Source organism: Lolium rigidum, chromosome 5 (genome assembly GCF_022539505.1).
Source record: "Lolium rigidum isolate FL_2022 chromosome 5, APGP_CSIRO_Lrig_0.1, whole genome shotgun sequence".
NCBI lineage: Eukaryota > Viridiplantae > Streptophyta > Magnoliopsida > Poales > Poaceae > Lolium > Lolium rigidum.
In genome coordinates this window covers 182,595,475-182,622,342 of record NC_061512.1, presented here as the reverse complement: position 1 = coordinate 182,622,342, position 26,868 = coordinate 182,595,475, and the positions used below count along the sequence as shown (strand labels likewise).

The 26,868-nt window shown below is 47.2% G+C and overlaps 2 protein-coding genes across 2 annotated transcripts; both read right to left on the bottom strand.

The window, feature by feature from the left end:
• Positions 1 to 3,070: 3,070 nt before the first annotated feature.
• LOC124656807 (probable endo-1,3(4)-beta-glucanase ARB_01444) lies at positions 3,071 to 5,677 on the bottom strand. The gene has a single exon (XM_047195484.1). The coding sequence runs from the start codon at positions 5,675 to 5,677 to the stop codon at positions 3,458 to 3,460; it is 2,220 nt and encodes a 739-aa protein (XP_047051440.1). The 3' UTR covers positions 3,071 to 3,457.
• Positions 5,678 to 13,245: 7,568 nt separating this feature from the next.
• LOC124656806 (probable endo-1,3(4)-beta-glucanase ARB_01444) lies at positions 13,246 to 15,790 on the bottom strand. Its single transcript, XM_047195483.1, has one exon. The coding sequence runs from the start codon at positions 15,788 to 15,790 to the stop codon at positions 13,559 to 13,561; it is 2,232 nt and encodes a 743-aa protein (XP_047051439.1). The 3' UTR covers positions 13,246 to 13,558.
• Between the last annotated feature and the right edge of the window lie 11,078 nt (positions 15,791 to 26,868).

Genomic DNA, 26,868 nt, shown 5'->3' with positions numbered 1-26,868 from the left:
ACTGCAACAGTAAAGCAATAATTACATGAAAAGGTAAGAATGCAAGAATAAAATGAAGGAGCTCCTAGTACTAACTAATGCACCTTAAAATGTAAGCTACTGGCAGAATTTTAAATCACTATTGAATTAAAATTAAAATGCCCAATCAAAAAACACATGGTCAAAACAGTAGGAGCAAACAATAATAGGTAATACAACAAACCTACAACAGTAAGGATGCAAAAGTTCAACAGTACAGCAGCAATTGCATAAAAGGTAATAACACGAGAATAGAATGAAGGAGCAATTAGTACTAACTAATGAAGCTTAAAGTGTAAGCTATTGACACAATTTTAAATCACTATTGCAGCACTCGAGAATATAAAAAGAAGGGAAACCAAGGTAAAACAATGAGGTTACATCCAGTTCCTGGCTACTAGGAAATCCTGGCACAAGTCATTCATTCAGTGATGCAGACTAGTTGATTTCGTCCTCTTTAACGGGTTCACGTACATGTACATATAAATGTCTTGGACAAAAGGAGAAACTGCACACATGTGCAGCAAAAGCAATTGAACATGTAAGACCTCATGCTAAGCATAGGGCACAACAACAAAAAAGGCAAGAACCAAAGTGTAAGGGTGGTTATTAACTTACAGGTTGCCTCACGAAGATAGTCGTATTGCACAAATTTTTCTTGTCAATGACAATAGCAACTACAAAGTCGAAGTCTTTGCTCTTTATAGGACGTAGCTCTTCGAAGCGAGTAGTCTATGACATAATCATTAGGTGGGAACTCCAAACGATCCATGTAAATGATCTATAAAAAAACAACCGAACAGTAAGCACAATGAAACACAAATAAAAGCTAAATACACTTAGACATACTGAAACAAATATGAGGGACGTGGACATGAACATACACCAAGGAAAGGCAAAGGCCCACTTATCCAAAAAAAAAAAAATCAACTCTCACCACACCTTGTGACCGCGGCTTCACATTCTTCTACTGAATTTTCCAAACTTGATCCATACATTCATCCAAGATATGTTGATCCCAAGCTAGCTGAACTAATGAAGTAGGTAGTCTATACACAACATATTGCCACTGACAGGGTTAAGGACTTTTGCCAACACAAGAAGGTCCTAGCTCCTAACAATAGTGTCCTCGTCAGTATCTTCGCAAGCAAGCATCACCTTCTCAACCTTTCTTATAGGCCGCCTTGGGTTACCCTGCTTGTAGACATCACGCAGCTCGCAAGCATCACCTGATGATATATCGAACACCTTCCTGACCATATCAGCAGTGAACACAATCCTTTTGCCATGGTAAGTGAACTCCTGCAGCTCATGGCTCGTGTACGTCACAATAATTTCAAGAAGCAGATTTGGCATTCAGAATGAAGAAACGTTCAACATAATTTTAAATGCAATCACTGCTCGCTAAGGCCGCAGGAGTGCATCAGCAAACGCACACATACGCCTTGCTGAGGAGCTGATCCTTCAAGTTGTACACAGGTTCCTCCGTTTTAAAGCTCTGCTAAACAAATAAACATATATGAAAGCACATTCTATGGGAAAAGCTGCATAGCAGCAACCAAAAAGCAACAATAGACATTTTTCTACAAAATAAAAACACAAAAATATTACTATGTAGCTGCTTGCTTAGGCGCAGGAGTGCATCAGCAAACACACGCATACTCTTGGCTGAGAGCTGATCCTTCAAGTTATACACAGGTTCCTCCATTTGAGTGGACTGTAATATGAAGTTGAGCTTTGCAGACAGTCTGATTAGAGACTGATTTTCCTTTAATTCTGTTTCGATGTTGTAGCAAAACTCTATGTTTCGTTAATGAAGGAGGGGCAGGTCCCTTTTCATCAAAAAACTGAGTATCAACAGACAACAAGTAAACATAGATTATACACAGTAGCAAACTGAAACTTTTGCACACAATGTAACCTCGGTATAAATTGATATGAAAAGATGTGACAGCAACTATATTTATTCAAATCAGAAGAGAACTATAACATCGTGAAATCCGGATGTACTGATGTTTAACCCACAGTGAGAAACCACTCTTTATCATCTATCAGTGAACGAGCAACTCTCTCACTCTGAAACCCATGCATTTCCAGCTGCAAGCGCGCATTGCCTGAAGAGCAATCCATGACAGGCTAGCAGCAACACACACTCAGCGCTGTCAGTGGCCGTACTGGCGATACCAGCAGCACCTGCCGGGGTTATCGACATTGCCTCGGCTGTTGTGGATTCACTTGCAGGACTTTCACTTTAACATGCCCGCGGCAATGCTGGGTATCCAACAGACAACAGGTAAACATAGATTGTATACAGGCATATAGCAAGTCAGCAGCAAACTGAAACTCGAATGCAATGTGACCTCCGTATAAATTGATGGGTTTGTCTAGTCTCAGTCACCTGAGAACAACTGCAACCGCAGCTTTTTTTAAAAAAAAAGTGCAAATCATTACACTTGCAGTGCGAGAAAAGTGCAACTTGAAACAAATTGCTGACTGAGACATAAAAAAATTCTCAATCAACAGGCAAATCCGTAAATTGATATGAACATCTGCGACAGCAACTAGATTTACTCAGATAAGAAGAGCACTATAACATCTTAAATTCATGTAAAATTCATGTTTAAAGCACAATGAACAACCACTCTATATCTTCTTACAGTGAACCAGCAACTCTCACGCATGAACAAATGTGGCAGCAACTAAATTTATTCAAATAACAAGAGAAGTATAACAACTTGAAAATCGTGATGTGCTGATGTTAAACCCACGATGAACAACCTGTAGATTCTTTCAGTGAACCAGCAACTCTCCCGCTCTAAAACCCAGGCATTTCCAGCCCCTTGCCTGAAGAGCAATCCATGAACAGCCAGCAGCTAACTCATAGTACTCAGCGCCATCAGTGGCCGTACTGGCAATACCAGCATCACCAGAAAGATAAAGTTCAGTAGAAATATTAGCGCACGTGGCAAAACTGAGTATCAACAGACAACAAGTAAACATAGATTATACACAGCAGCAAACTGAAACTTTTGAACACAATGTAACCTCACTATAAATTGATATAAAAATGTGACAGCAACTATATTTATTCAAATCAGAAGAGTACTATAACATCGTGAATTTGTGTCAAACTCATGTTTAAAAACACAATGAACAACCACTCTGTATCTTCTTTCTTACAGTGTGAACCATCAACTCTCACGTATGAACAAATGTGGCATCAACTAAATTTATTCAAATAAGAAGAGCACTATAACATCTTGAATTCATGAAGTACCGATGTTTAACTTACAGTGAGCAACCAGTCTGTATCTTGTTTCAGTGAACCAACAACTCTCCCAATCTGAAACCCAGGCACATTTGCAGCTGCAACGAGTGGCGCCTTGCCTGAAGAGCAATCGATGAACAGCCAGCAGCTAACTCATAATACCCAGCGCCGTTAGTGGCCGTACTGTCGATACCAGCAGCACCTGGTGGCGGAGCTCTCACCACGGCTATGCAGCCACCACAGAAGGTTCGTCAGCGTGTTACCATCGTCGTGGGATGACAGCGCCCTGGTCTTGGCCAATGCCGACTCCTTGTCGTAGATCCCCTCGAGGGCGTACACGAACCCCTTCCACCCTTCTCCGACGCCGTCCCTGGCCAACGCCGGGGTGGTCCAGGTCACGAGGTCCTTGACGAACCCGGTGTCGGGGAAGAGGGCCTCGCTGATGGGCAGGAGCGGGAGGAGCTGGATCCCCAGCCTGCACTCCTTCCACTCGGGCGGCGCGAACCAGAGCCCGCTGTCCCTCTTGTTGGCCCAGAGCACGCCAACGACGCGGTTGTTGCCGCTGAAGTCATCCTCGTAGATCCCTTCCCCCTCACGGACGTGCCACCACGTCTGCGCCGCCAGCATCTCGAAGGCGGTGAGCGTGGCGCCGACGGACACGAGGTGCGCGTCCCCGTAGCTCAGCCCGAGGAGCGCGGCAGAGTAGTAACCGTTCACAGCCTCACTGGTGCTCTCCTGGTTGCGCCCGTCGCCGAACTCCGTGAGCCCTCCGGCCCAGGAATGCAGCTTCCAGAGGTCGAAGGTCCGTAGCCGGGTGTAGCTGGCGCCGCACTTGCGCGACAGCGTCATGAAGTCGGCGACCATGGAGTAGGCCTGGGACATGTACTTCCTCCCCCAGGACGGGTCGATCTTGGCGAGCACGGCGATGGCGTAGAGGAAGTAGCCCAGATGGTAGTGGTGATCGTTGTAGATGCCGAAGCCGAAGTCGGCGCCGGAGTCCTGCAGCCCCTGCTTGGTGACCAGGCCGCCCCATTTGGAGTCGTACAGGAAGCCGTTCCCCTGGAAGCTGCCGTCCAGCCACGGCGTGACGGTGGCCTTCAGAAACTTGTGCACCGCCGGGATGACCTCCGGGCACCCGACCTCCTCGGCGATCAACGCCAGCCTGGCCGCCCTGGCGATCGCCTTGCCGTAGAAGTAGGAGGATGTGGTGGTGATGGGGCTGGTGGCGAGGCTGTCCACGTCCTTGCGCAGCGCGGCCACGACCTCGCCGACCCCGTCGTCGCTGACGCCGCGGGTGGAGTGCCATGTCAGGGACAGCGGATCGGTCTTGAGAGCCCACGCGTCGCCCACGACGCCGACCAGGTCGCCGTCGATGCTCCGGTACTTGAACCCGTCGAGCACCTTGACGGCTCCGGAGCAGTCCTGGGAGAGCAACCGGAGGTGGAGCGGGTGCGCGAGCATGAGCAGATCCCCCGCCCCCTGCTTGCGCCAGCTGTAGTCGACGCAGAAGGGGCGGTTGAGCGCGGCGTCCCCCGCCGTCGGGTAGCACGGGCTGTACTGGTCGAGGACCGCCTCCATGGCGGCGTCGGGCAGGTAGGCGATCCGGATGACGCCGGCGAAGGCGGGCGCCGCGAGCTGCGTGACGCTGGGCTGCGCGAGCTGGATGGGCGCGGAGGCGTAGAGGAGGAAGGTCTGGCCGCTGTTCATGCGGAGGCGCCACTTGGTGCGCGCGTCGTCGCAGGGGGCGGCCTCGAGGAAGGCGTGGACGGAGGCGACGGAGACGTCGACGGGGCCCGCGGCGTCGGCGGTTGCGACGGTGACGAAGGGGCAGCCGCGCACGAGGAAGGCGCGGAGGGAGGGGGAGAAGTCGAGGGTGACGGAGAGGTCGTCGAAAGCGACGACCTTGTGCGGCTGGGACGCGGCGCCCGCGGCGGCGTCGGAGGGGGAGGAGACGGTGAGGTCGGCGGCGAAGGTCTGGATGTCGAAGGTCGGGGAGTGGTTCCGCGTCGGGTAGCAGACGGTGAGGCCGGCGGCGGCGGACTTGACGGAGTAGGGGTGGATGTACTCGGGCTGGTCGCCGTTCTTGAGCGTGAAGTTCTGGAAGAAGCAGTTGGTGGGGAGCGGCGCGGAGAGGAGCCCCGGCGCGAAGAAGCGGGCCGGGTCCGGGAGCACCGTGGACGCCGCCTGCGGGAACACGTGGCCCCCCGGGAGCGGCGGCGCGGGGCGTCCTCCGTGCCCCATGGCGAGCGGCGGCGGGGGAGGGATCGGGTAGGAGGAATGCGGCGGCGGCGGCGGAGCGAAGTCGGGCCTGGGCTTGGCAAGATTGACTGGGGGTTTGGGGAAGACGAGGCGGGAGAAGGTGTGGCCCAGCTTCTTCTTCCATTTCCTCATCGTGCCTAGCCTCGTTAAATACAGGCCTAGATCGGTTCCTTCCTCTCGTTTTCTGCAGGCATTTCGGAATTCAATTTGAAAATTAGTTCAGCTGTATGAATAAAATATAGTAAACTGTTTTGGGGAGTTTGTACAAGGAGACTTTTTTGTTGGAATACATGTATCTTAGTCTCGATTGGATAATGGCTAGTGTGACCTGTAATTTGATTTCTTATTTCATTTCAGTGGATAGAACTTTGAGCTGGTCTGCGTCGGTCAGCGTCCGGCGTCCGGGAGCGCGTCCCTGCAAGTAGACGAACATGAATGTGTGTGAATTGACCTGACAACGAACGGCCGGCGATGATTAGCGGCTAAGGAATGAGCAAACAAAAAAAAAAACGCGGCAAACATGGGCAAACAGGCATTGCAAGCAAAGAAAAATGTCGCTTCATTGACATTTCGTATTCCTCAGATACAATGTACTACACCACCACTTCATTTTGAAAGAAATGCAAAATGCTTGCCTTAATTCATTGACAAAGAAGGAGAAAAACGGACGTGGCGTTTTGGCTCATAGCTGTATTTACACCTTTTAGAAACAATAAATTTTAAATTCAATTCAAAATGTTAAAAAAATTCTAATAAAATTTTACGTGGATCCGGACATCCTATGTTAGCTCATAAAAGTTTTGCATGAAAAAAATTGTGACCTATGCAAAAAGAGACAAATATTTGTCTCTTGAAAAACTTAGTGTGCCGGCATAAAATGTGTGAAAGTACATCCCGAACTATTTTCAATTTTTTTAGATATTTTAAAATGTCTTTTTCTAGCAATAGGTGCATCTACACCTATGAGCCAAAATAAACCTCCAAATTGGTACCAGGAGGAGCATGACATTGCTAATTATGTATCATATGCATCTCTATCTACGAACTACAGGGCCTTCATCGCATCATTGCAATCTGTGGTGATCCCAAGAGACTGGAAAGTAGCAAAGCAAGACCCCAAGTGGCGTGAGGCCATGATAGAGGAGTTAAATGCTCTCGAAAGGAATAAAACTTGGGAACTTGTACATCTTCCAGCAGGAAAGAGAGCTGTTGGGTGTAAATGGATCTACACCGTGAAACAAAATCCAGAAGGGAAAATTGAAAGGTACAAGGCAAGACTAGTTGCAAGAGGATATAGTCAGACATATGGGATTGACTATGATGAGACTTTTGCGCCGGTGGCAAAGATGAACACGGTGAGGATCCTAATCTCATGTGCAACTAACTTCGGGTGGCCTTTGCATCAGTTGGATGTCAAGAATGCATTCTTGCATGGAGATTTAAAGGAGGAAGTATACATGGATATCCCACCTGGTTTCTCCACTCCTAGAACATCCGGAAAGGTATGCAGGTTGAGAAAATCTCTATACGGCCTTAAGCAATCTCCACGGGCATGGTTTGATAGATTTAGATGAGTTATATGTGCTATGAGATATAAGCGAGTGTAATGGGGATCATACGGTATTCTATCGGCACTCAAATAGCAAGATTACAATCCTTGTCGTATATGTTGATGATATCATAATCACCGGAGATGATGAGGTGGGGATATCACGATTGAAATATAGCCTACGCAAGGAATTTGAGGTAAAGGATCTTGGCCAACTCAAGTACTTTCTTGGCATAGAAATTGCTAGATCCCCCAAAGGGATTGTTCTCTCCCGAGCGAAAGTATGTATTGGACTTGCTTAGTGACACGAGCATGCTTGGGTGTCGGGTTGTATCAACACCTATTGATCAAAACCACAAATTATGCGCCGAATGCAGGGAACCAGATGAACAAAGAGAAGTACCAGAAGCTTGTTGGAAGGCTCATCTATCTATGTCACACGAGACCTGATATTTCATATGCTGTGAGTGTAGTGAGCAGATACATGCATGATCCTTAATAATCGGTAGGGTGCAAGACAAATTTAGAAGGTATTACTCAGAAAAGAACATGGAATACAAAATCAGATCTGGTTGCCAAGATTTTAGGCTAAATTAAGGGTAAATTTAGTGGGATTTGTGCTTCAATAAATGATCTTCTAATTAAAAGTCCACATTGCCTTTTTAAATGAACAGCTGGATTTTAATTCATACTACTCACCTCATGTGGGTAGTAAAAGGTACCGCAAAACATGCCTAAAAATACCCCAAATAAAAAGAAAAGGAAGCCTCAAAAATATGCTATTGTATTACTAATTGCATACTAATGTAGTACTATTTTTCTACTAATGTAGCACAATCTAATAATCTATGAACTAATGTAGCATCTGTAAAGTCCAAAATTCAAAAAAATACATAGACAGAAACTAAATTACTTTAATGCATCTATGCATGTTCATTATTAAATTAAAAAATGATGTACTAACACAGACATTCGTTTTTTTCAAAGATAGTAACAAACTCACGGCTGATCTTTCTTTGGCTGCCTCTTGAATTTTCGACCGTGTATGATAAAATTGTCATATGTATGGACTGTATCTTGAGATACCTGAGTCTTCTTCGTCTATCGAGGTGCGAGCTCGTCATTTGCTGCCCTCTTTGCTCTACTCCTCTTCTCAGTTGTTTCTAACTCGATAGTAGCATCTTTTTCATTAGCCTCCTTGCTAATTATGTATCATATGCATCTCTATCTACGAACTACAGGGCCTTCATCGCATCATTGCAATCTGTGGTGATCCCAAGAGACTGGAAAGTAGCAAAGCAAGACCCCAAGTGGCGTGAGGCCATGATAGAGGAGTTAAATGCTCTCGAAAGGAATAAAACTTGGGAACTTGTACATCTTCCAGCAGGAAAGAGAGCTGTTGGGTGTAAATGGATCTACACCGTGAAACAAAATCCGAAGGGAAAATTGAAAGGTACAAGGCAAGACTAGTTGCAAGAGGATATAGTCGGACATATGGGATTGACTATGATGAGACTTTTGCGCCGGTGGCAAAGATGAACACGGTGAGGATCCTAATCTCATGTGCAACTAACTTCGGGTGGCCTTTGCATCGGTTGGATGTCAAGAATGCATTCTTGCATGGAGATTTAAAGGAGGAAGTATACATGGATATCCCACCTGGTTTCTCCACTCCTAGAACATCTGGAAAGGTATGCAGGTTGAGAAAATCTCTATACGGCCTTAAGCAATCTCCACGGGCATGGTTTGATAGATTTAGACGAGTTATATGTGCTATGAGATATAAGCAGTGTAATGGGGATCATACGGTATTCTATCGGCACTCAAATAGCAAGATTACAATCCTTGCCGTATATGTTGATGATATCATAATCACCGGAGATGATGAGGTGGGGATATCACGATTGAAATATAGCCTACGCAAGGAATTTGAGGTAAAGGATCTTGGCCAACTCAAGTACTTTCTTGGCATAGAAATTGCTAGATCCCCCAAAGGGATTGTTCTCTCCCAGCGAAAGTATGTATTGGACTTGCTTAGTGACACAGGCATGCTTGGGTGTCGGGTTGTATCAACACCTATTGATCAAAACCACAAATTATGCGCCGAATCTGGGGAACCAGTGAACAAAGAGAAGTACCAGAAGCTTGTTGGAAGGCTCATCTATCTATGTCACACGAGACCTGATATTTCATATGCTGTGAGTGTAGTGAGCAGATACATGCATGATCCTAGAAGCGGACACTTAGATGCGGTCAACCAAATCCTCCGGTACTTGAAAGGTAGTCCAGGAAAGGGACTATGGTTCAAAAGGAATGGTCATCTAAATGTGGATGGGTATTGTGATGCTGATCGGGCAAGTTGCTTGGATGATAGGAGATCAACATCTGGTTATTGTGTGTTTGTCGGGGAAATTTAGTGTCATGGCGAAGTAAGAAGCAGCCGAGTGGTTTCAAAGTCAACAACTGAAGCTGAATACGAGCTATGTCGCAAGGTTTGAGTGAGATGTTATGGGTGAGGAATCTTCTTTCGGAACTGAAACTGTTGAGGAAAGGCCCTTTAAATTTGTGGTGTGACAACAAGTCGGCAATCAACATCGCAAACAATCATGTTCAACATGATAGAACCAAGCATGTGGAGATTGATCGCTTCTTCATAAACGAGAAGTTGGATGGCGGTATAATTAAAATAAGTCATGTAACCTCTAGCGAACAAATTGCAGACTGTTTAACTAAAGGATTAGGAAATAAAGAGTGTAGTTCAGCTTGTAACAAGATGGGAATGATAGATATCTATCATCCATTTTGAGGGGGAGTGTTGGAGACTGTCCTAGGAGAGCCCAGAATATTCCAGGGAGTAATAGTATATTAGTCTTGTCCTAGAAGTGCCTGGAACATTCCAGTGAATGTTGTAGTCTAGGCTAGTGTCCTACCAGATTCTAGAGTATTCCACTGTACTAGTTAACATGTACCTAGTTCAGCTATATATATATGAGGGTGTGGAGGACCTGAAGGGGTCTGCCCAACCAGAAACTATTTTCTCCCAAAAACTACATATCCTATGACAGGATTTCTGTTTTGCTCAACATTTGCATCAGTTGGGAACACAACACTTGGACCATATCCTTCCCAGATTGCATCATCTACGACAATGAAAAAAGTGGACATGCACTGGGAATACATGTTTTGAAGCCAATGACAAGGTTCTTGATAGTTGCACCAAATCAGCAACAAAATAGCCTTATACTTCTCATGCATGTGCTTGTAACGAGCTAGGACCTATCGTTAACAAGAAACATGAGAAAACCAAAAAAAAAAATGCATATGCATGGAAGCATTGAATACAAAGTATTGAAAAAATTGAGCATGCCTAATATAGAAATACGTAAGTGCTAATAAAGCAACCATTAGTTAAAATTAATATGCACAGTAGAAGAAAATACATGGTTAAAAATAGTAGGAGTAAACAATTATAGGTAATGCAGCAAACCTACAACAATAAGGCGGTAAACTGTAACAGTAAAGCAATAATTACATGAAAAGGTAAGAATGCAAGAATAAAATGAAGGAGCTCCTAGTACTAACTAATGCACCTTAAAATGTAAGCTACTGGCACAATTTTAAATCACTATTGAATGAAAATTAAAATTAAAATGCAAAATCGAAAAACACATGGTCAAAACAGTAGGAGCAAACAATAATAGGTAATACAACAAACCTACAACAGTAAGGATGCAAAAGTTCAACAGTAAAGCAGCAATTGCATAAAAGGTAATAACACGAGAATAGAATGAAGGAGCAATTGGTACTAACTAATGAAGCTTAAAGTGTAAGCTATTGACACAATTTTAAATCACTATTGCAGCACTCGAGAATATAAAAAGAAGGGAAACCAAGGTAAAACAATGAGGTTTACCTCCAGTTCCTGGCTACTAGGAAATCCTGGCACAAGTCATTCATTCACTGATGCAGACTAGTTGATTTCGTCCTCTTCAATGGGATCATGTACATGTACATATAATGTCTTGGATAAAAGGAGAAACTGCACACACGGTATAGCAAAAGCGATTGAACATGTAAGACCTCATGCTAAGCATAGGGCACAACAACAAAAAAAGGCAAGAACCAAAGCGTAAGGGTGGTTATTAACTTACGGGTCGCCTCACAAAGATAGTCGTATTGCACAATTTTTTCTTGTCAATGACAATAGCAACTACAAAGTTGAAGTCTTTTCTCTTTATAGGACAAAGCTCTTCGAAGCAAGTAGTCTATGACATAATCATTAGGTGGGAACTCCAAATGATCCATGTAAATGATCTAAAAAAAACAACCAAACGGTAAGCGCATTGAAGCACAAACAAAAGCTAAATACACTTAGACATACTGAAACAAATATGAGGGACGTGAACATGAACATACACCAAGGAAAGGCAAAGGCCCACTTATCCAAAAAAAATCATCTCCCACCACACCTTGTGACCGTGGCTTCACATTCTTCTACTGAATTTTCCAAACTTGATCCATATATTCATCCAAGATATGTTGATCCCGAGCTAGCTGAACTAATGAAGTAGGTAGTCTATACACAACATATTGCCACTGACAGGGTTAAAGACTTTTGCCAACACAAGAAGGTCCTAGATCCTAACAATAGTGTCCTCGTCAGTATCTTCGCAAGCAAGCAACACCTTCTCAACCTTTCTTATAGGCCGCCTTGGGTTACCCTGCTTGTAGATATCACGCAGCTCGCAAGCATCACATTTTTTATCAAGTCCACATGCTTGTTACCTGATGATATATCGAACACCTTCCTGACCATATCAGCAGTGAACACAATCCTTTTGTCATGGTAAGTGAACTCCTGCAGCTCATGGCTCGTGTACGTCACAATAATTTCAAGAAGCAGATTTGGCATTCAGAGTGAAGAAACGTTCAACATATTTTAAATGCAATCACTGCTCACTTATGCTGCAAGAGTGCATCAGCAAACGCACGCATACGCTTGGCTGAGGAGCTGATCCTTCAAGTTATACACAGGTTCCTCTGTTTTAAAGCACTGCTCAATAAACAAATAAACATATAAGAAAGCACATTCTATGGGAAAAGCTGCATAGCAGCAACCAAAAAGCAACAATAGAAAACATTTTGCTACAAAATAAAAACACAAAAACATTATTATGTAGCTGCTCGCTTAGGTGGCAGGAGTGCATCAGCAAACACACGCATACGCTTGGCTGAGAGCCGATCCTTCAAGTTATACACAGGTTCCTCCATTTGAGTGGACTGTAATATGAAGTTGAGCTTTGCAGACAGTCTGATTAGAGACTGATTTTCCTTTTATTCTGTTTCGATGTTGTAGCAAAACTCTATGTTTCGTTAATGAAGCAGGGGCAGGTCCCTTTTCATCAAAAAACTGAGCATCAATAGACAAGTAAACATAGATTCTGCACAGTAGCAAACTGAAACTTTTGCACACAATGTAACCTCGGTATAAATTGATATGAAAAGATGTGACAGCAACTATATTTATTCAAATCAGAAGAGAACAATAACATCGTGAAATCCGGATGTACTGACGTTTAACCCACAGTGAGAAATCACTCTTTATCATCTATCAGTGAACCAGCAACTCTCTCACTCTGAAACCCATGCATTTCCAGCTGCAATCGTGCATTGCCTGAAGAGCAATCCATGACAGGCTAGCAGCAACACACACTCAGCGCTGCTAGTGGCCGTACTGGCGATACCAGCAACACCTGCCGGAGTTATCGGCATTGCCTCGGCTGTTGTGGATTCACTTACAGGACTTTCACTTTAACATGCCCGTGGCAATGCTGGGTATCTAACAGACAACAGGTAAACATAGATTGTATACAGGCATATAGCAGTTCAGCAGCAAACTGAAACTCGAATGTAATGTGACCTCCGTATAAATTGATGGGTTTGTCTAGTCTCAGTCGCCTGGGAACAAGTGCCAAATCGTTACACTTGCACTGCGAGAAAAGTGCAACTGGAAACAAATTGCACTTTTTTTCTTGGGTGACTGAGGCATAAAAAATTGTCAACCAACCGGCAAATCCGTAAATTGATATGAACATCTGCGACAGCAACTAGATTTACTCAGATAAGAAGAGCACAATAACATCTTAAATTCGTGTTAAACTCATGTTTAAAGCACAATGAACAACCACTCTGTATCTTCTTTCTTACAGTGTGAACCATCAACTCTCACGTATTAACAAATGTGGAATCAACTAAATTTATTCAAATAAGAAGAGCACTATAACATCTTGAATTCGTGATGTACCGATGTTCAACTTACAGTGAGTAACAAGTCTGTATCTTGTGTTTCAGTGAACCAACAACTCTCCCAATCTGAAACCCAGGCACATTTCCAGCTGCAACGGCGCCTTGCCTGGAGAGCAATCCATGAACAGCCAGCAGCTAACTCATAATACCCAGCCCCGTCAGTGGCCGTATTGGCGATACCAGCAGCACCTGCCGGAGCTGTCGCCACGGCTGTGGAGCCACCACAGAAGGTTCGTCAGTGTGTTACCGTCGTCGTGGGATGTCAGCGCCCGGGTCTTGGCCAATGCCGACTCCTTGTCGTAGATGCCCTCGAGGGCGTACACGAATCCCTTCCACCCTTCTCCGACGCCGTCCCTGGCCAACGCCGGCGTGGTCCAGGTCACGAGGTCCTTGACGAACCCGGTGTCCGGGAAGAGGGCCTCGCTGATGGGCAGGAGCGGCAGGAGCTGGATGCCCAGCCTGCACTCCTTCCACTCGGGCGGCGCGAACCAGAGCCCGCTGTCCCTCTTGTTGGCCCAGAGCACGCCGACGACACGGTTGTTGCCGCTGAAGTCGTCCTCGTAGATCCCTTCCCCCTCCCGGACGTGCCACCACGTCTGCGCCGCCAGCATCTCGAAGGCGGTGAGCGTGGCGCCGACGGACACGAGGTGCGCGTCCCCGTAGCTCAGCCCGAGGAGCGCGGCAGAGTAGTAGCCGTTCACGGCCTCGCTGGTGCTCTCCTGGTTGCGCCCGTCGCCGAACTCCGTGAGGCCTCCTGCCCACGAATGCAGCTTCCAGAGATCGAATGTCCGCAGCCGGGTGTAGCTGGCGCCGCACTTGCGCGACAGCGTCATGAAGTCGGCGACCATGGAGTAGGCCTGGGACATGTACTTCCTCCCCCAGGTGGGGTCGATCTTGGCGAGCACGGCGATGGCGTACAGGAAGTAGCCCAGATGGTAGTGGTGATCGTTGTAGATGCCGAAGCCGAAGTCGGCGCCGGAGTCCTGCAGCCCCTGCTTGGTGACCAGGCCGCCCCATTTGGAGTCGTAGAGGAAGCCGTTCCCCTGGAAGGTGCCGTCCAGCCACGGCGTGACGTTGGCCTTGAGGAACTTGTGCACCGCCGGGATGACCTCCGGGCACCCGACCTCCTCGGCGATCAACGCCAGCCTGGCCGCCCTGGCGATCGCCTTGCCGTAGAAGTAGGAGGATGTGGTGGTGATGGGGCTGGTGGCGAGGCTGTCCACGTCCTTGCGCAGCGCGGCCACGACCTCGCCGACCCCGTCGTCGTTGACGCCGCGGGTGGAGTGCCATGTCAGGGACAGCGGGTCGGTCTTCAGAGCCCAGGAGTCGCCGACGACGCCGACCAGGTCGCCGTCGATGCTCCGGTACTTGAACCCGTCGAGCACCTTGACGGCTCCGGAGCAGTCCTGGGAGAGGAGCCGGAGGTGGAGCGGGTGCGCGAGCATGAGCAGATCCCCCTGCCCCTGCTTGCGCCAGCTGTAGTCGACGCAGAAGGGGCGGCTCAGCGTGGCGTCCCCCGCCGTCGGGTAGCAGGGGCTGTACTGGTCGAGGACGGCCTCCATGGCGGCGTCGGGCAGGTAGGCGATGCGGATGACGCCGGCGAAGGCGGGGGCCGCGAGCTGCGTGACGCTGGGCTGCGCGAGCTGGATGGGCGCGGAGGCGTAGAGGAGGAAAGTCTGGCCGCTGTTCATGCGGAGGCGCCACTTGGTGCGCGCGCCGTCGCAGGGGGCGGCCTCGAGGAAGGCGTGGACGGAGGCGACGGAGATGTCGACGGGGCCCGCGGCGTCGGCGGTGGCGACGGTGACGAAGGGGCAGCCGCGCACGAGGAAGGCGCGGAGGGAGGGCGAGAAGTCGAGGGTGACGGAGAGGTCGTCGAAAGCGACGACCTTGTGCGGCTGGCCCGCAGCGGCGGCGTCGGAGGGGGAGGAGACGGTGAGGTCGGCGGCGAAGGTCTGGATGTCGAAGGTGGGCGAGTGGTTCCGCGTCGGGTAGCAGACGGTGAGGCCGGCGGCGGCGGAGCGGACGGAGTAGGGGTGGATGTACTCGGGCTGGTCGCCGTTCTTGAGCGTGAAGTTCTGGAAGAAGCAGTTGGTGGGGAGCGGCGCGGAGAGGAGCCCCGGCGCGAAGAAGCGGGCCGGGTCCGGGAGCACCGTGGACGCCGCCTGCGGGAAGACGTGGCCCGTCGGGGACGGCGGCGCTGGGCGTCCTCCGTGCCCCATGGCGAGCTGCGGCGGGGGAGGGATCGGGTAGGAGGAATGCGGCGGCGGCGGAGGTGGCGGCGGGGGCGGCGGCGGAGCGAAGTCGGGCCTGGGCTTGGCAAGATTGACTGGGGGTTTGGGGAAGACGAGGCGGGAGAAGGTGTGGCCCAGCTTCTTCTTCCATTTCCGCATCGTTCGTGTCCTCCTTAAATGCAGGCCTAGATCGGTTCCTTCCTCTCTCTTTCTGCAGCCATTTCGGAATTCAATTTGAAAATTAGTTCAGTTGTATGGATAAAATGCAGTAAACTGTTTTTGGGAGTTTCTCAGAGGAGACTTTTTTGTGGGAATAAATTGAGTTGGCTATCGTGACCTGTAATTTGGTTTCTTATTTCATTTCCGTGGATAGAACTTTGAGCTGGTCTGCGTCGGTCAGCGTCTGCCGTCCGGGAGCGCGTCCCTGCAAGTAGACGAACATGAATGTGTGTGAATTGACCCGACGCCGAACAGCGATGATTAGCGGCTAAGGCATGAGCAGAAAAAAAAAAAGAACGCGGCAACATGGGCAAAGATACAGTGCAAGCAAAGATTAATTGTGGCTTCATTGCCATACTCAAGTTAATGCAAAACAAAACAAAAGGGGCACCACCACTTCATTTTGAAAGAAATGCAAAAGGCTTTCCTTAATTCACTGACAGTAGAGTGTCAAATGGGATCGGGTCCCATCTAAGTCTTACTTGTAGTGCATTTTGTTTTTTATGCAAATTTTAACACTAAAATTTATAAATTGGAAAAGGAAAAATACACTACAAGTGAAATTCCGGTGGGATCCCACCTTGACACCTTAATTGATAGATAAGGAGAAAACAAAGTGTTGTTCAGGTTCAGAACTCATAGGTTACAATATCAAGTGGTAGGGGTGGATAAAAACAGCTTCAGAGTTTAGCTGGTTTGGGCTTAGTTCATCTTTGTTACTCGATTGGCGAAGACTAGACTAACGAAAGGAAATGAGCTACTCCCACTAATCAGTTGAAAACGGTTTTCACCGGCACCAGTTTTGCAGGACTGGGATCCGGTGCCCTGACAGAGGCAGGGCACAGCGTGCCCTGAGGCCTCACATCCATCATCTATTTCCCATCCAACGCTCAGGAACAACTTAACGTTCCAGGACACAGTACTACTCGCACGGACACAACAATTCAGTTAACTGCCGCTCAGATTTTCAGCTAAAGAGCAGACCAGTCCAGCTAAACAGCATCAGTACTACTCGCACGGACACAGCGTCCCACCCAACCACCACGGAACGTTCCGCCGCTTCGCCTCACCCCGCCGCTTCCCCGTGCCACGCGTCGCCGCCGCTCTCCTTCCTCGCCGCCGCCTCCGCTCGTTCGTCGCCAGGATGCCGTCGCGCCGCCGCGGATCGTCGGGCTTCCTTCAACACGCCGGAGCTGGCGGCGCGTGCGTACGAGGCGGCCGCGTGGCGATTCCAGTGGCTGCGACGCGACCTCAACTTCCAGGACGTCGAGTCGCTGGAGGAGGCGGAGTTTTTGGTGCCCGCGCTGCGCCGCGCCTCATCAGCAAGAAGGACTGTCGCCGCCACCGCCAGGCGCAGTGCCGCATCGCCATCGCTGAGCGCGACGGGGAGCAGTTCCCCAGCAACGTCGACAACATGGAGGCATTCTTCGCGGACCTCAGGGCGCAGCGTAGGTCCGCTAGGCGTCGCCGTCGCGCCATCGCCGAGTTCGAGCTCGACAACCCGAACATGACCTAGGGCAAGAACGACCCTCGCTGGGACGACATGTGGAATGAGAAAAACTCCGACGATGACGACGAGTAAACTGTGTTATTATCTATGTATTTTTAATGTTTTTTAATCTTCTACTTGAACTAGTTTAAATCAAAATGTATTTCTGGCGCTGCAAATTAGCGCTTCCGCTGCAGGCGTTTTTTCAGCGGACCACCCGCGCTGCGAAATAGCGCGTCCGATGGAAGGGATTTCGGCGCAGCGTGCGCTAAGTATTTGCGGCGCGCGAAATTGGTTTTGCAGCACCAGATTATTGCGGCTCTGTTGCAGATGCTCTTACGCCAATCTACTTGTACACTTAGGCCACAAATGACTATAGTTCCCCCTTCCCGCTCGAGTTCCCCGCTCGATTCCTTCCCGTGCCTGGGGGCTAGAAAAGGGAGATGGGTAGGGACTCGTTCCTGGACGTTGGATGGGAAATATACGATGGATGTGAGACCTCAGGGTACGCTGTGCCCTGCCTCTGTCGGGGCACCGTATCCCAGTCCAGTTTTGCAATCCCCTATCAAGTGGTATAAAAAAAACCTAGTCATTCGACAACAAATGACCCAAATTTTGCCTCCGCAAAGGACGATGATTTAGTCTACGAAGTTGTACGAGAAGGGATGCCAAAGGCATCGTGCTAGTGTGTTTGACCCTTGCATTTCTCTCGTTCCAAAGCTCCCACGAGACAAGCATGATCTTTGTATTGTATCACAGTTCATAACAAAAAAGAAACAGAGGAAAGTAATAGAACCGGGGTTGATCGGTTGACTTTTGTAGCAGCATAGAGTATGAGCAGAACGTGGAGAAGGACATAGAGATTTGAAAAGAAACATTTATATGTACCTAATCAGAAACTGCGTGCCTACTCTGATCTGACGCTGGATCGGGAGCCGTTGCGACGATGGAGCGGTTGCGACATGGTGATAATCACATGAATGAACCAAATGTGTAATGTGTGTTTTAGCCTTGGGCAAGTGGCAGGAGATGATGGGCAGGCAGGAGGATGAGCTCGAGAAGCAAGCAAGCACATGTCCGTCCCGTGTCGTGAGCCCGAGTCGCCGGGAAGGTTCGCAGGATCACCGAGACGTGTTTCCTTGGTTAGATTCCATGGAGATTGGAGAGCAAGGAAGGAACCCAACGGAATGATGGTCTTGCCGCTTCTAGCTTGCCAAGCGACGCCACCAGGCCGTTTTGTTTTCGTTGCTTCGTTCCAACTTCCAAACTGCTTGTGTTTATCATATATATTTTCTCTGTTGGAGTAGTTTTGTTTTTCAGCATCAGCAAACTTTTGTTTTTGAAACGTCTCTAGATATATACATATCTAGACTAAATATGATCAAAGCTACGGCAACTAATTTGAAGTTTTGAACAGATGGAGTAAAACATGAAGTGTCTGTGGTTATCTTGGCTGGACGCGACAGCATGTGTATTGTATCAGTGCTAATCGTGTCGAGCCGAAAGGGAGTTGTTCCTGCTGTGGCTATCAGGAAACCCAAGCATGCATGCCCACGACGCAAAGCAACATAAAATTCATCCCAGAAATGACCGTGCTTTCGTAACACGGCAGACTAGGCGTGATACACTCCAGATACGGCGTCGCGATCATGGAGTTGTCCAACCAAACATGGACTCAGGACTCAGACTGACATAAGCAGAGTTTAGCTTTCTGAGAACCCCGAAGGAACTCACACCGTCACGCATGGAAGACTACGCTGATGGGCAGGTATAAATTCAAAAAAGGACTCTTCTTGCCAACATGCTTTCTGCTAATGTCAACATTGCATCACAAGTCTATCTATACATCGAACTGACAAAGATTCAATATAGCATCAAAACATCAACGCCCCAAATTGGCTGCCCTATTAGAAGAGAATAGACGGCCAACTACACGGCACCTCAGGGGTCCAAAACAAAAGTTGGGCAGCACCTACTTCGTTGCAATTAGCAACGAGAGGGCCACTGCGTAAGGCGGCAGCACATACAGAGTGCCAGTAATTCAGCAATATATTTGAGCAGCAGATCAAATCCAAATTACTTCGACTTGGAAGTGCTATAACAACATAAGTAGTGCGACCATAAACTGGAAAACATGACAAGCCAATCGAAATGGACTTATTAAAAGATCTTCAGAAGACAACAAACCTGGCTTGGCCTCAGTTCTTTAGGATTATCCTTCTTCAACTTTCTTAATTTCAAATACCAGTTTCCTCCACATCAAGAGGACAAACTTCTCTGAATCTTCATCCAAAAGAGATTCAAGGAGCTCCAACATTCTGGGTGCTGTCACTTGTTCTTTGCTGGATGCGACGACGTAGTACATAGACTCTGCCAACTCCTGGCAGAAAACTTCAGTGGCCTTCTTTTAAATACAAGGCCTCATTCCCTCTTGCAGTCCATACTGCAGATTTTTTTTTTAAACGTACTATTAGAGATATATAAGAAGAATGTGATGTACTCCCTCCGGTCTCTTTTAATTGACTCGGATTTAGTACAACTTTATACTAAATTTGAGTCAATTAAAAAAGACCGGAGGTAGTAATTAATATTTAAAAAACATGGTCTGCAAAGCAACAAATTAGTACGATAAAAAGCAAAAAAAAAAGGACTCACTTTCCCTGTGTTGACTTTTCCTCTTGTGTTCAACTGTAGATTCACAGTTCATAAGGACACATGGACGGTGCCTCACCAATTTGCAGAGAGGGCATTCCAGATTTCCAGCTGCAGTCATTTCTCTATCTTCCTGACCTTCGAAACCCACAGCTTACCTTTTTTTTCCTCTCCTCGAGTGCACCACTGCCTGTATCATCATCGCCATTCTCATCAACAATAAGCCATTCTCATCAACAATAATGCAGGGACCTGAACCACCGGAGTTGGTGGCCCCGGAAGTGTACTCTTCACTCTCTTCAATCAAACTGAAGTATCCTTTGCATAACAACCGCTCCCCTTTTCATTACATCCAGAATACCTCTTGACAAGTCATTTCCATTGTCAGCAAAAGATACAACTCCATCCTTTGTATTACTTTCTGCTTCTTTGGCTTCTCTTCTGGAGTACTCTCATATATTTCTGAAAGTAAATCTCTGGTACTTGATTGACATTAAGCTAGTTTCAACAAAAGAAAACAAGCAAAAATAAAAGAAATAAACATTTCACTAGATTGACAAAAACATTACAAATAAAAACTTGACAAAGAACAAACTTGGTAACAAAGCAAAAGTAAGCTTTAACCTGAGGGGGTTACACATGAAAGCCTGGCAAAGAATGAAAAGAAAAAGATCATGCAACAAACAAAAATTCGAAAAGGCCAATTCAATTTTTATATGAAAATAGTAACTAGATACATTCAAATTTAGACAAAGTTAAGCCAAACTTTCATAGGATAGGGGAGTACATGATAATGGAGATCATTATCAGTTCTATCAACAATCCAATCTTACTTCTGTAACATGCACAATATACATATATGGCTCCAAAATTTTAAGGGGAGAATGCAAGAAATTATCCACCATTCCCATTAAAATATTTAAAGAAACTTTGGAGCAACACCACTAGTTTCAAAAGCCAAATTAGCTTATGTGCTCAATTTTACGTGAATGACCTGAATGCTGCTAATTCCTTAAGCTCTCGTTTGTTAGAGCATCTCTAGCAGAGCCCGTAAACTAGGCTTAACCGAATAATAACCGCAAGTTTATGGGTTCGGTTCGAAAATCGGCGCAGATCAGCGACCGTATAGTAGTCAAAACTGAAAAAAAGTTTTCGGGCTGACACTGAAACCCCAACTCGGTGTGTATTTGTAGGGGCCAAACGAGCGAACCGAACGCAGCCCGAACGAAACCCCTAGTTTGCGCGCCATGGAACTTTCACCTCCTCCCAACTGCCCCTGCCGATCTCCGCACCCTCACCGTCCTCTACGCCGCCGTTGCCCGATCTCGCCGGCATGAGTCTCGAATCGACCCTGCAGGCCGCCGGAGCTAGCTCGCAGGCCCCGCCACCCTCTCCCGTGGTCGCCGGAGCTTCCGCTACCCCAACCACCCCCGCCACCCCGCTGACGTCGCGAGCATGGTCTTGTCCACGAGCTTCCTCAAGCGGCGGCGCGCGGGAACGCACGTGGTCCCGCAAACTGGTGTCGCGGCAACCGGTTGTCGCCAAAGGGGCCGCCGCAGCCAAACCGACGGCGCCGAAGACATCCCGCGCCAGACCGAAGAATTCGGCGCCGAAGAGAACGAAGTTCAAGACGACGACAAGCCATGGCGCCCTGCCTCCGCTCCCATCCCGTCAACGCTGCCACCGCCGGTTGCCAACGCGAACGACGTCTAGGACGTGCTCGACGGGTCAACAAGGTAAATATTTCAACTCCAAATCGTTTTACATTGCGAGCAGAAATTGAGGCCGATTATTGGTAGGAACAGCAATGCCTCGTACATGGAGATGTTAGAGCATCTCCACCAGCGTGCCCCATATAGTCGCTAGCAGGGTCGCCAGCACTGTTATATGGGGGGCACCGGTAGTGCATCCTCTATTTAGGGACGTTGTTCCCACACCGGAGCCTCCCAAACGGCGGCCCCCAAAACTTTTTTTTCTTTTTACAATATTTTGAAACAACCTATCAATCACATTTTATTCATACTATATTCAATAATTCATACAATCACACAAATAATACTTAAATTATTCATGCAATCAAACAAATAGTACTTAAATTATTCATACAATCAATCAATCAAACAAATGGAAGTTAAATCATTCATACAACCAAACAAATAGAAATAAAATCATGCATTGATGGCGGCTACTCTCCTCGCCCACATATGCGCAGTTAGATCCGCCTTAAGTTGTGCATGGGCACCTGCATCTCGAATTTCATTGTGCATATGAAGAAAAGCGGCAAATTATTGGGGCACATGCTCTACCTAAGCAAGTGGCCCTTGATAATCAAATGGTTGATCATCCTGCAAAGGTTCGTCGTGCTCGCTCTCAATGATCATGTTGTGTATGATCACACAGGCGTTCATCACCTCCCACAGAGCAGGGTACCTGACAATGGCGAAACGCTGCTGAAGCACCCCAAAAGCATGCTCAACATCCTTGCATGTTGCTTCCTGGCATGTTGCAAAATAAGCTTCCATCTCGTTTGCTGGAGAACGAATTGTCTTTACAAATGTAGCATACGTCGGGTAGATACCATCAGCTAGATAGTACCCCTTGTTGTATGTGTGGCCGTTTATCTCAAAGTTCACGGCAGAGCTTGTCCCTCAGCTAGCCTGGCAAACACCGGAGATCACTGCAACACACTGATATCATTGTTTGTTCCTGCCATGCCAAAAAATGCATGCCAAATCCAAAGGTCATGGTCTGCCACCGCCTCAAGAATGACACCCCCTTGTAGATCCCCTGCCAAGCAAAAGGGCAATTCTTCTAGCCCCAATGCATACAGTCAATACTTTCGAGCATCCCAGGAAACCCTCTTGCTGCATTTTTTTGCAGGATCCGAGCTGTATCATCTGCTCTTAGTGCTCTCAAATAGTCTTTAGCAAACACCGCTATGACGGCTCTGGCAGAACTTGTAGAGAGTCTCTGTACATGTCGACTCTGCCATCCGTAGGTAGTCATTGGCTGTATCTGGAAGAGCTCCGTATGCAAGACAGCGCATTGCAGCATTGCATTTCTGAATTGAGGTGAAGCCCCACAACCCTGTGCAATCTTGCTTGGCCATGAAGTAGTTGTCGTACTCCCTGACGCCGTAGACAATCTTCAAGAACAGCGCCTTGTTCATCCTAAACCAGTGCCGAAATTCCTTCGGCGAATGAGTCGCGTCGTCGTTGAAGTAGTCGGCATCAAGCAGCATTGCGCCGGCTTGACGATGCCGGTTGATGTTCCTCTTCTTGCCTGGCTTTGAGCCGCCGCGCCAAGGCACGACGAAGAAAGGCTGGCGAACGCGCAGCATGCTCGTCAGAATCAGCTAATGTTGTTGCCGCCGGACAGCCTCAGCGTTCTGCTCCTCCGTGAACAGCTGCACAATCATCTCGTCGTCGCTGTCCATCGCGGCAATCTGACGAACACCTTGCAGGCGGGGCGGTTGTGCCGCGGTGGCGGCGAGCTCTGTTCCGGGTGAAACAGGCCGCCGGTCGAGGGGGTGGCAGCCGTGTCGATGGACGGCGGTTCCTAGACAGGCGGTTGTGTCTATTGCAAGCAGGGAGGCGCGGCGGCGACGGCGCGGTGGCGATCTAGAGGGGTGGGACTCGGCTCGGGCATGGGTAGGAGGTGGGGAAATCGGTGTGTCTGGCTGCCAGGCGGAGCCCACGCTCATTTTCTGACGTGCCGCGAGGCACCGGCCCGCCCGATTCGCGCCCTACGCGAAAATGCCAGCTCGGGGATGCTGGCGATTCTATTGGGCTCGAAAACTAGCCGGCGCCGTTTTGGGGTGCACCAGCGCGAGCCCAAAAACCACGCCGGCCCCAAATCGCTTTCGGGGCCGCTATGGGGCGCGCCGGTGGAGATGCTCTTAGATGAGGTTAACATTGCTCCACTCGCTCCGTTCGACCTCGGGATGGGCGGAGATGGGGAGGAAGACGCGGATGAAGGGGAAGAAGGGGACAATGGGGAAGAAGATGAAGGCAACAAAGGTGTGGTCGAGATCAAGGCCGGTGGAAAGAAGAAGAAAAGAAGGGCCAACAACTACACGGAAATATAAGACGCGACGTTGTGCCGAGCTTGGGCCGCCGTGGGGATTGATGCAGTCTCCGGTACCGATCAAACCGGGGATGATTGTGTCGATTGATGTAAAACTATGAACTATGCATGAGTTGTTTCCATTTGGTAGTTTCGTCATATGCCAATTATGTGATAAACCATGCCTTTACGGGTTCGGAAGCTGCTATCGCGGTTGGTTTATGGGCTTTGTTCTGCGCCAACGATTTTCTGACCCGTAAACTCGAGTTCGGTGGACTGAACTCGGGGATTTCAGTTCGCGTGTTTACGGGCTCTGTTAGAGATGCTCTTAGCACTTAGTGCGGCGTAAAATAGCCCAAATGCCCCTAGGTTCCATATGGCAGAACCTTCTCTCCACTCACTGCCGCATGAAGCCTATCATCCCTTCTTATGCCTCTAGAAAGACACAAGCCCAAGAAGCCGGGTAAAAAAAACCAGAAGTGCGGCTAGGTGCATAGGACCCACATGGCAGAATCCTATCCACTCACTGCCACATGGGCCCAACTGCCATTCCTTTCCTTCCGCCTCTAAAATGGTGCACCCTTCAAGACAAGTAAAATAACAAAAATACCCCAAGGCCCAACATGACAGAATCTTCTCTCCGCTCACTGCCGAATGGGCATACCTGTCAGCCCTTCTGCCTATAGAGAGGCACACCAAGCCATTTCTCCACCACTCTTGCCAAATCCTTCAAGCCGCCAAAGGCTGTAGGCCTATCATCCCCAATTCAATTATTGCATGTCTACTATTGTTACCACGATACTTTTGAAAATTAAGTAATCCTATTATCTACAAAATGAGATATGTCGTGTACTAACAAACCATAATATCTACCCAATTCTGAAACTAACATCTCTAAATAGGGTTATCTGCTTTCCAGGATATCATATATCCTAGTTTACTACAAAAGATGCAAGCATAAAAGACGTGCAGCAAGGACATACCACCAATTCTTGACCATCAACAGTCAGTTTGTTGAGCCTTCGGCAGATTCAAACTTGCAAAAGTCAAATCCAGTGCGAGTTCCATCTATGGGATTTGTGACCGGCTCCCAACTTTTTACCACTCCACAGACCTGTGGCAAAAAAAAGAGGCACATACACATTACTACCTACTCCCTCAACCCAAAGAACATGTGATCTCATGCCACACAAGCCTTCCTTTTATATGCCGCAACTAACTAGCTTGTATCCACAATAAATATCCTGTTATATGCTTTGCCAGAACACAGTTGATCTAAAAGAGATCAGTTTGAACAACAACTTAATCCTTGTGATACGGTTTTAAGAGATCAATCAACGAACATAGGTAGTACTATAGGTTCATAAGAAGCAAAAGTAACAATACCTGAAGAAGATAAAGAACAAAATCATTGTTCACTGTTGCCGCAATCTTGGCGATGTATATTTTAAATGCAGATTGTAATATATTAACCAGAATAAAAACCCATGCAAATATCTTGCTATCAGTACAAATTGTTAGCATGACATCTAGGCAACATAAACATATGAAAACTTTGAAGTTTGCAGATTTCTACAAATGTAGAGGCAGATCTACGCAGATATCCAAATTTCAACCTAACCAAGAACAGTAGGTTTGTAGTAATCATTTGCAAAACTCGCATAGATCATCATACCATAATCGATGCAGTGCACTACGGGGTATGAATAATTGACGAAATGTGTTTCTATTGATAGGTTTTTAATAGAATTGGTGTGACGACTTGAACATAGAAAAGGATATTATGGTACAGGATATATCCAGAACCATACCCACCACCAAGAACCACAGCACGTTTCGGTAGCTCCTTCAAACTTAAAGCCTCATCTGAAGTAATAGCCAGCTCCTCGACATACATGGTACTGTGTGATATACCTAGGATCTACTGCAGACAAAAAAACAAATTCCATCTGCCATATTAAGTCTTCAGTAATCCAAACACATAATGCATAATCTATCCTTACAGATAGTTCAACTTAACCAAACAAAAAATAACTTATCTACAATTACAGAGCGGAATAACCTGAGAAAAATCATTATACTGCTCAGATCAAGCAGATGAGTAAGGCAAAGTTAGTCATTACTCTCAGCACCCGTTTGAGCAGAACAATGCATCGAGAGGTTTATTTGCAAAACTTAGAGAGATTCTAAATAAATGCAAATTGTAATACATTAACCAGAATAGAACTCATGCAAATATCTTGCTATCAGTACAAATAATTAGCATGGCATAGAGGCGAAATAAACATATGAAAACTTTGAAGTTGCAGATTTCTGCAAATGTAGAGGCAGATCTACGTAGATATCCAAAAATAACTTATCTACAATTACAGTAGGTTTGTAGTAATCATTTGCAAAACTCACATAGATCATTATACCAGAATCGATGCAGTACACTACAGAGTATGAATACATGACGAAATATGTTTCTATCGATATGTTTTTAATAGAACTAGTGTGATGACTTGAATATAGAAAAGGATATTATGGTACAGGGTATATCTAGAACCATACCCACCACCAAGAATCACAGCGCGTTTGGGTAGGTCCTCCAAACTTAAAGCCTCATCTGAAGTAATAGCCAGCTCCTGCAAGTGAATATTCCCATTGGTGTAGGTCAGAACAATCAAGAAAAAAACAGAAAATAATGAACATGGTGTTATTTTTCCTTCATAACCCAAAGAGAGATGAAAGATGCCAAAATAAGTGGCTTTCAAAATTTTAATATTACCTTGCTGCTGACATGATTTCAGTGGGCATAGCTGAAGGAAAA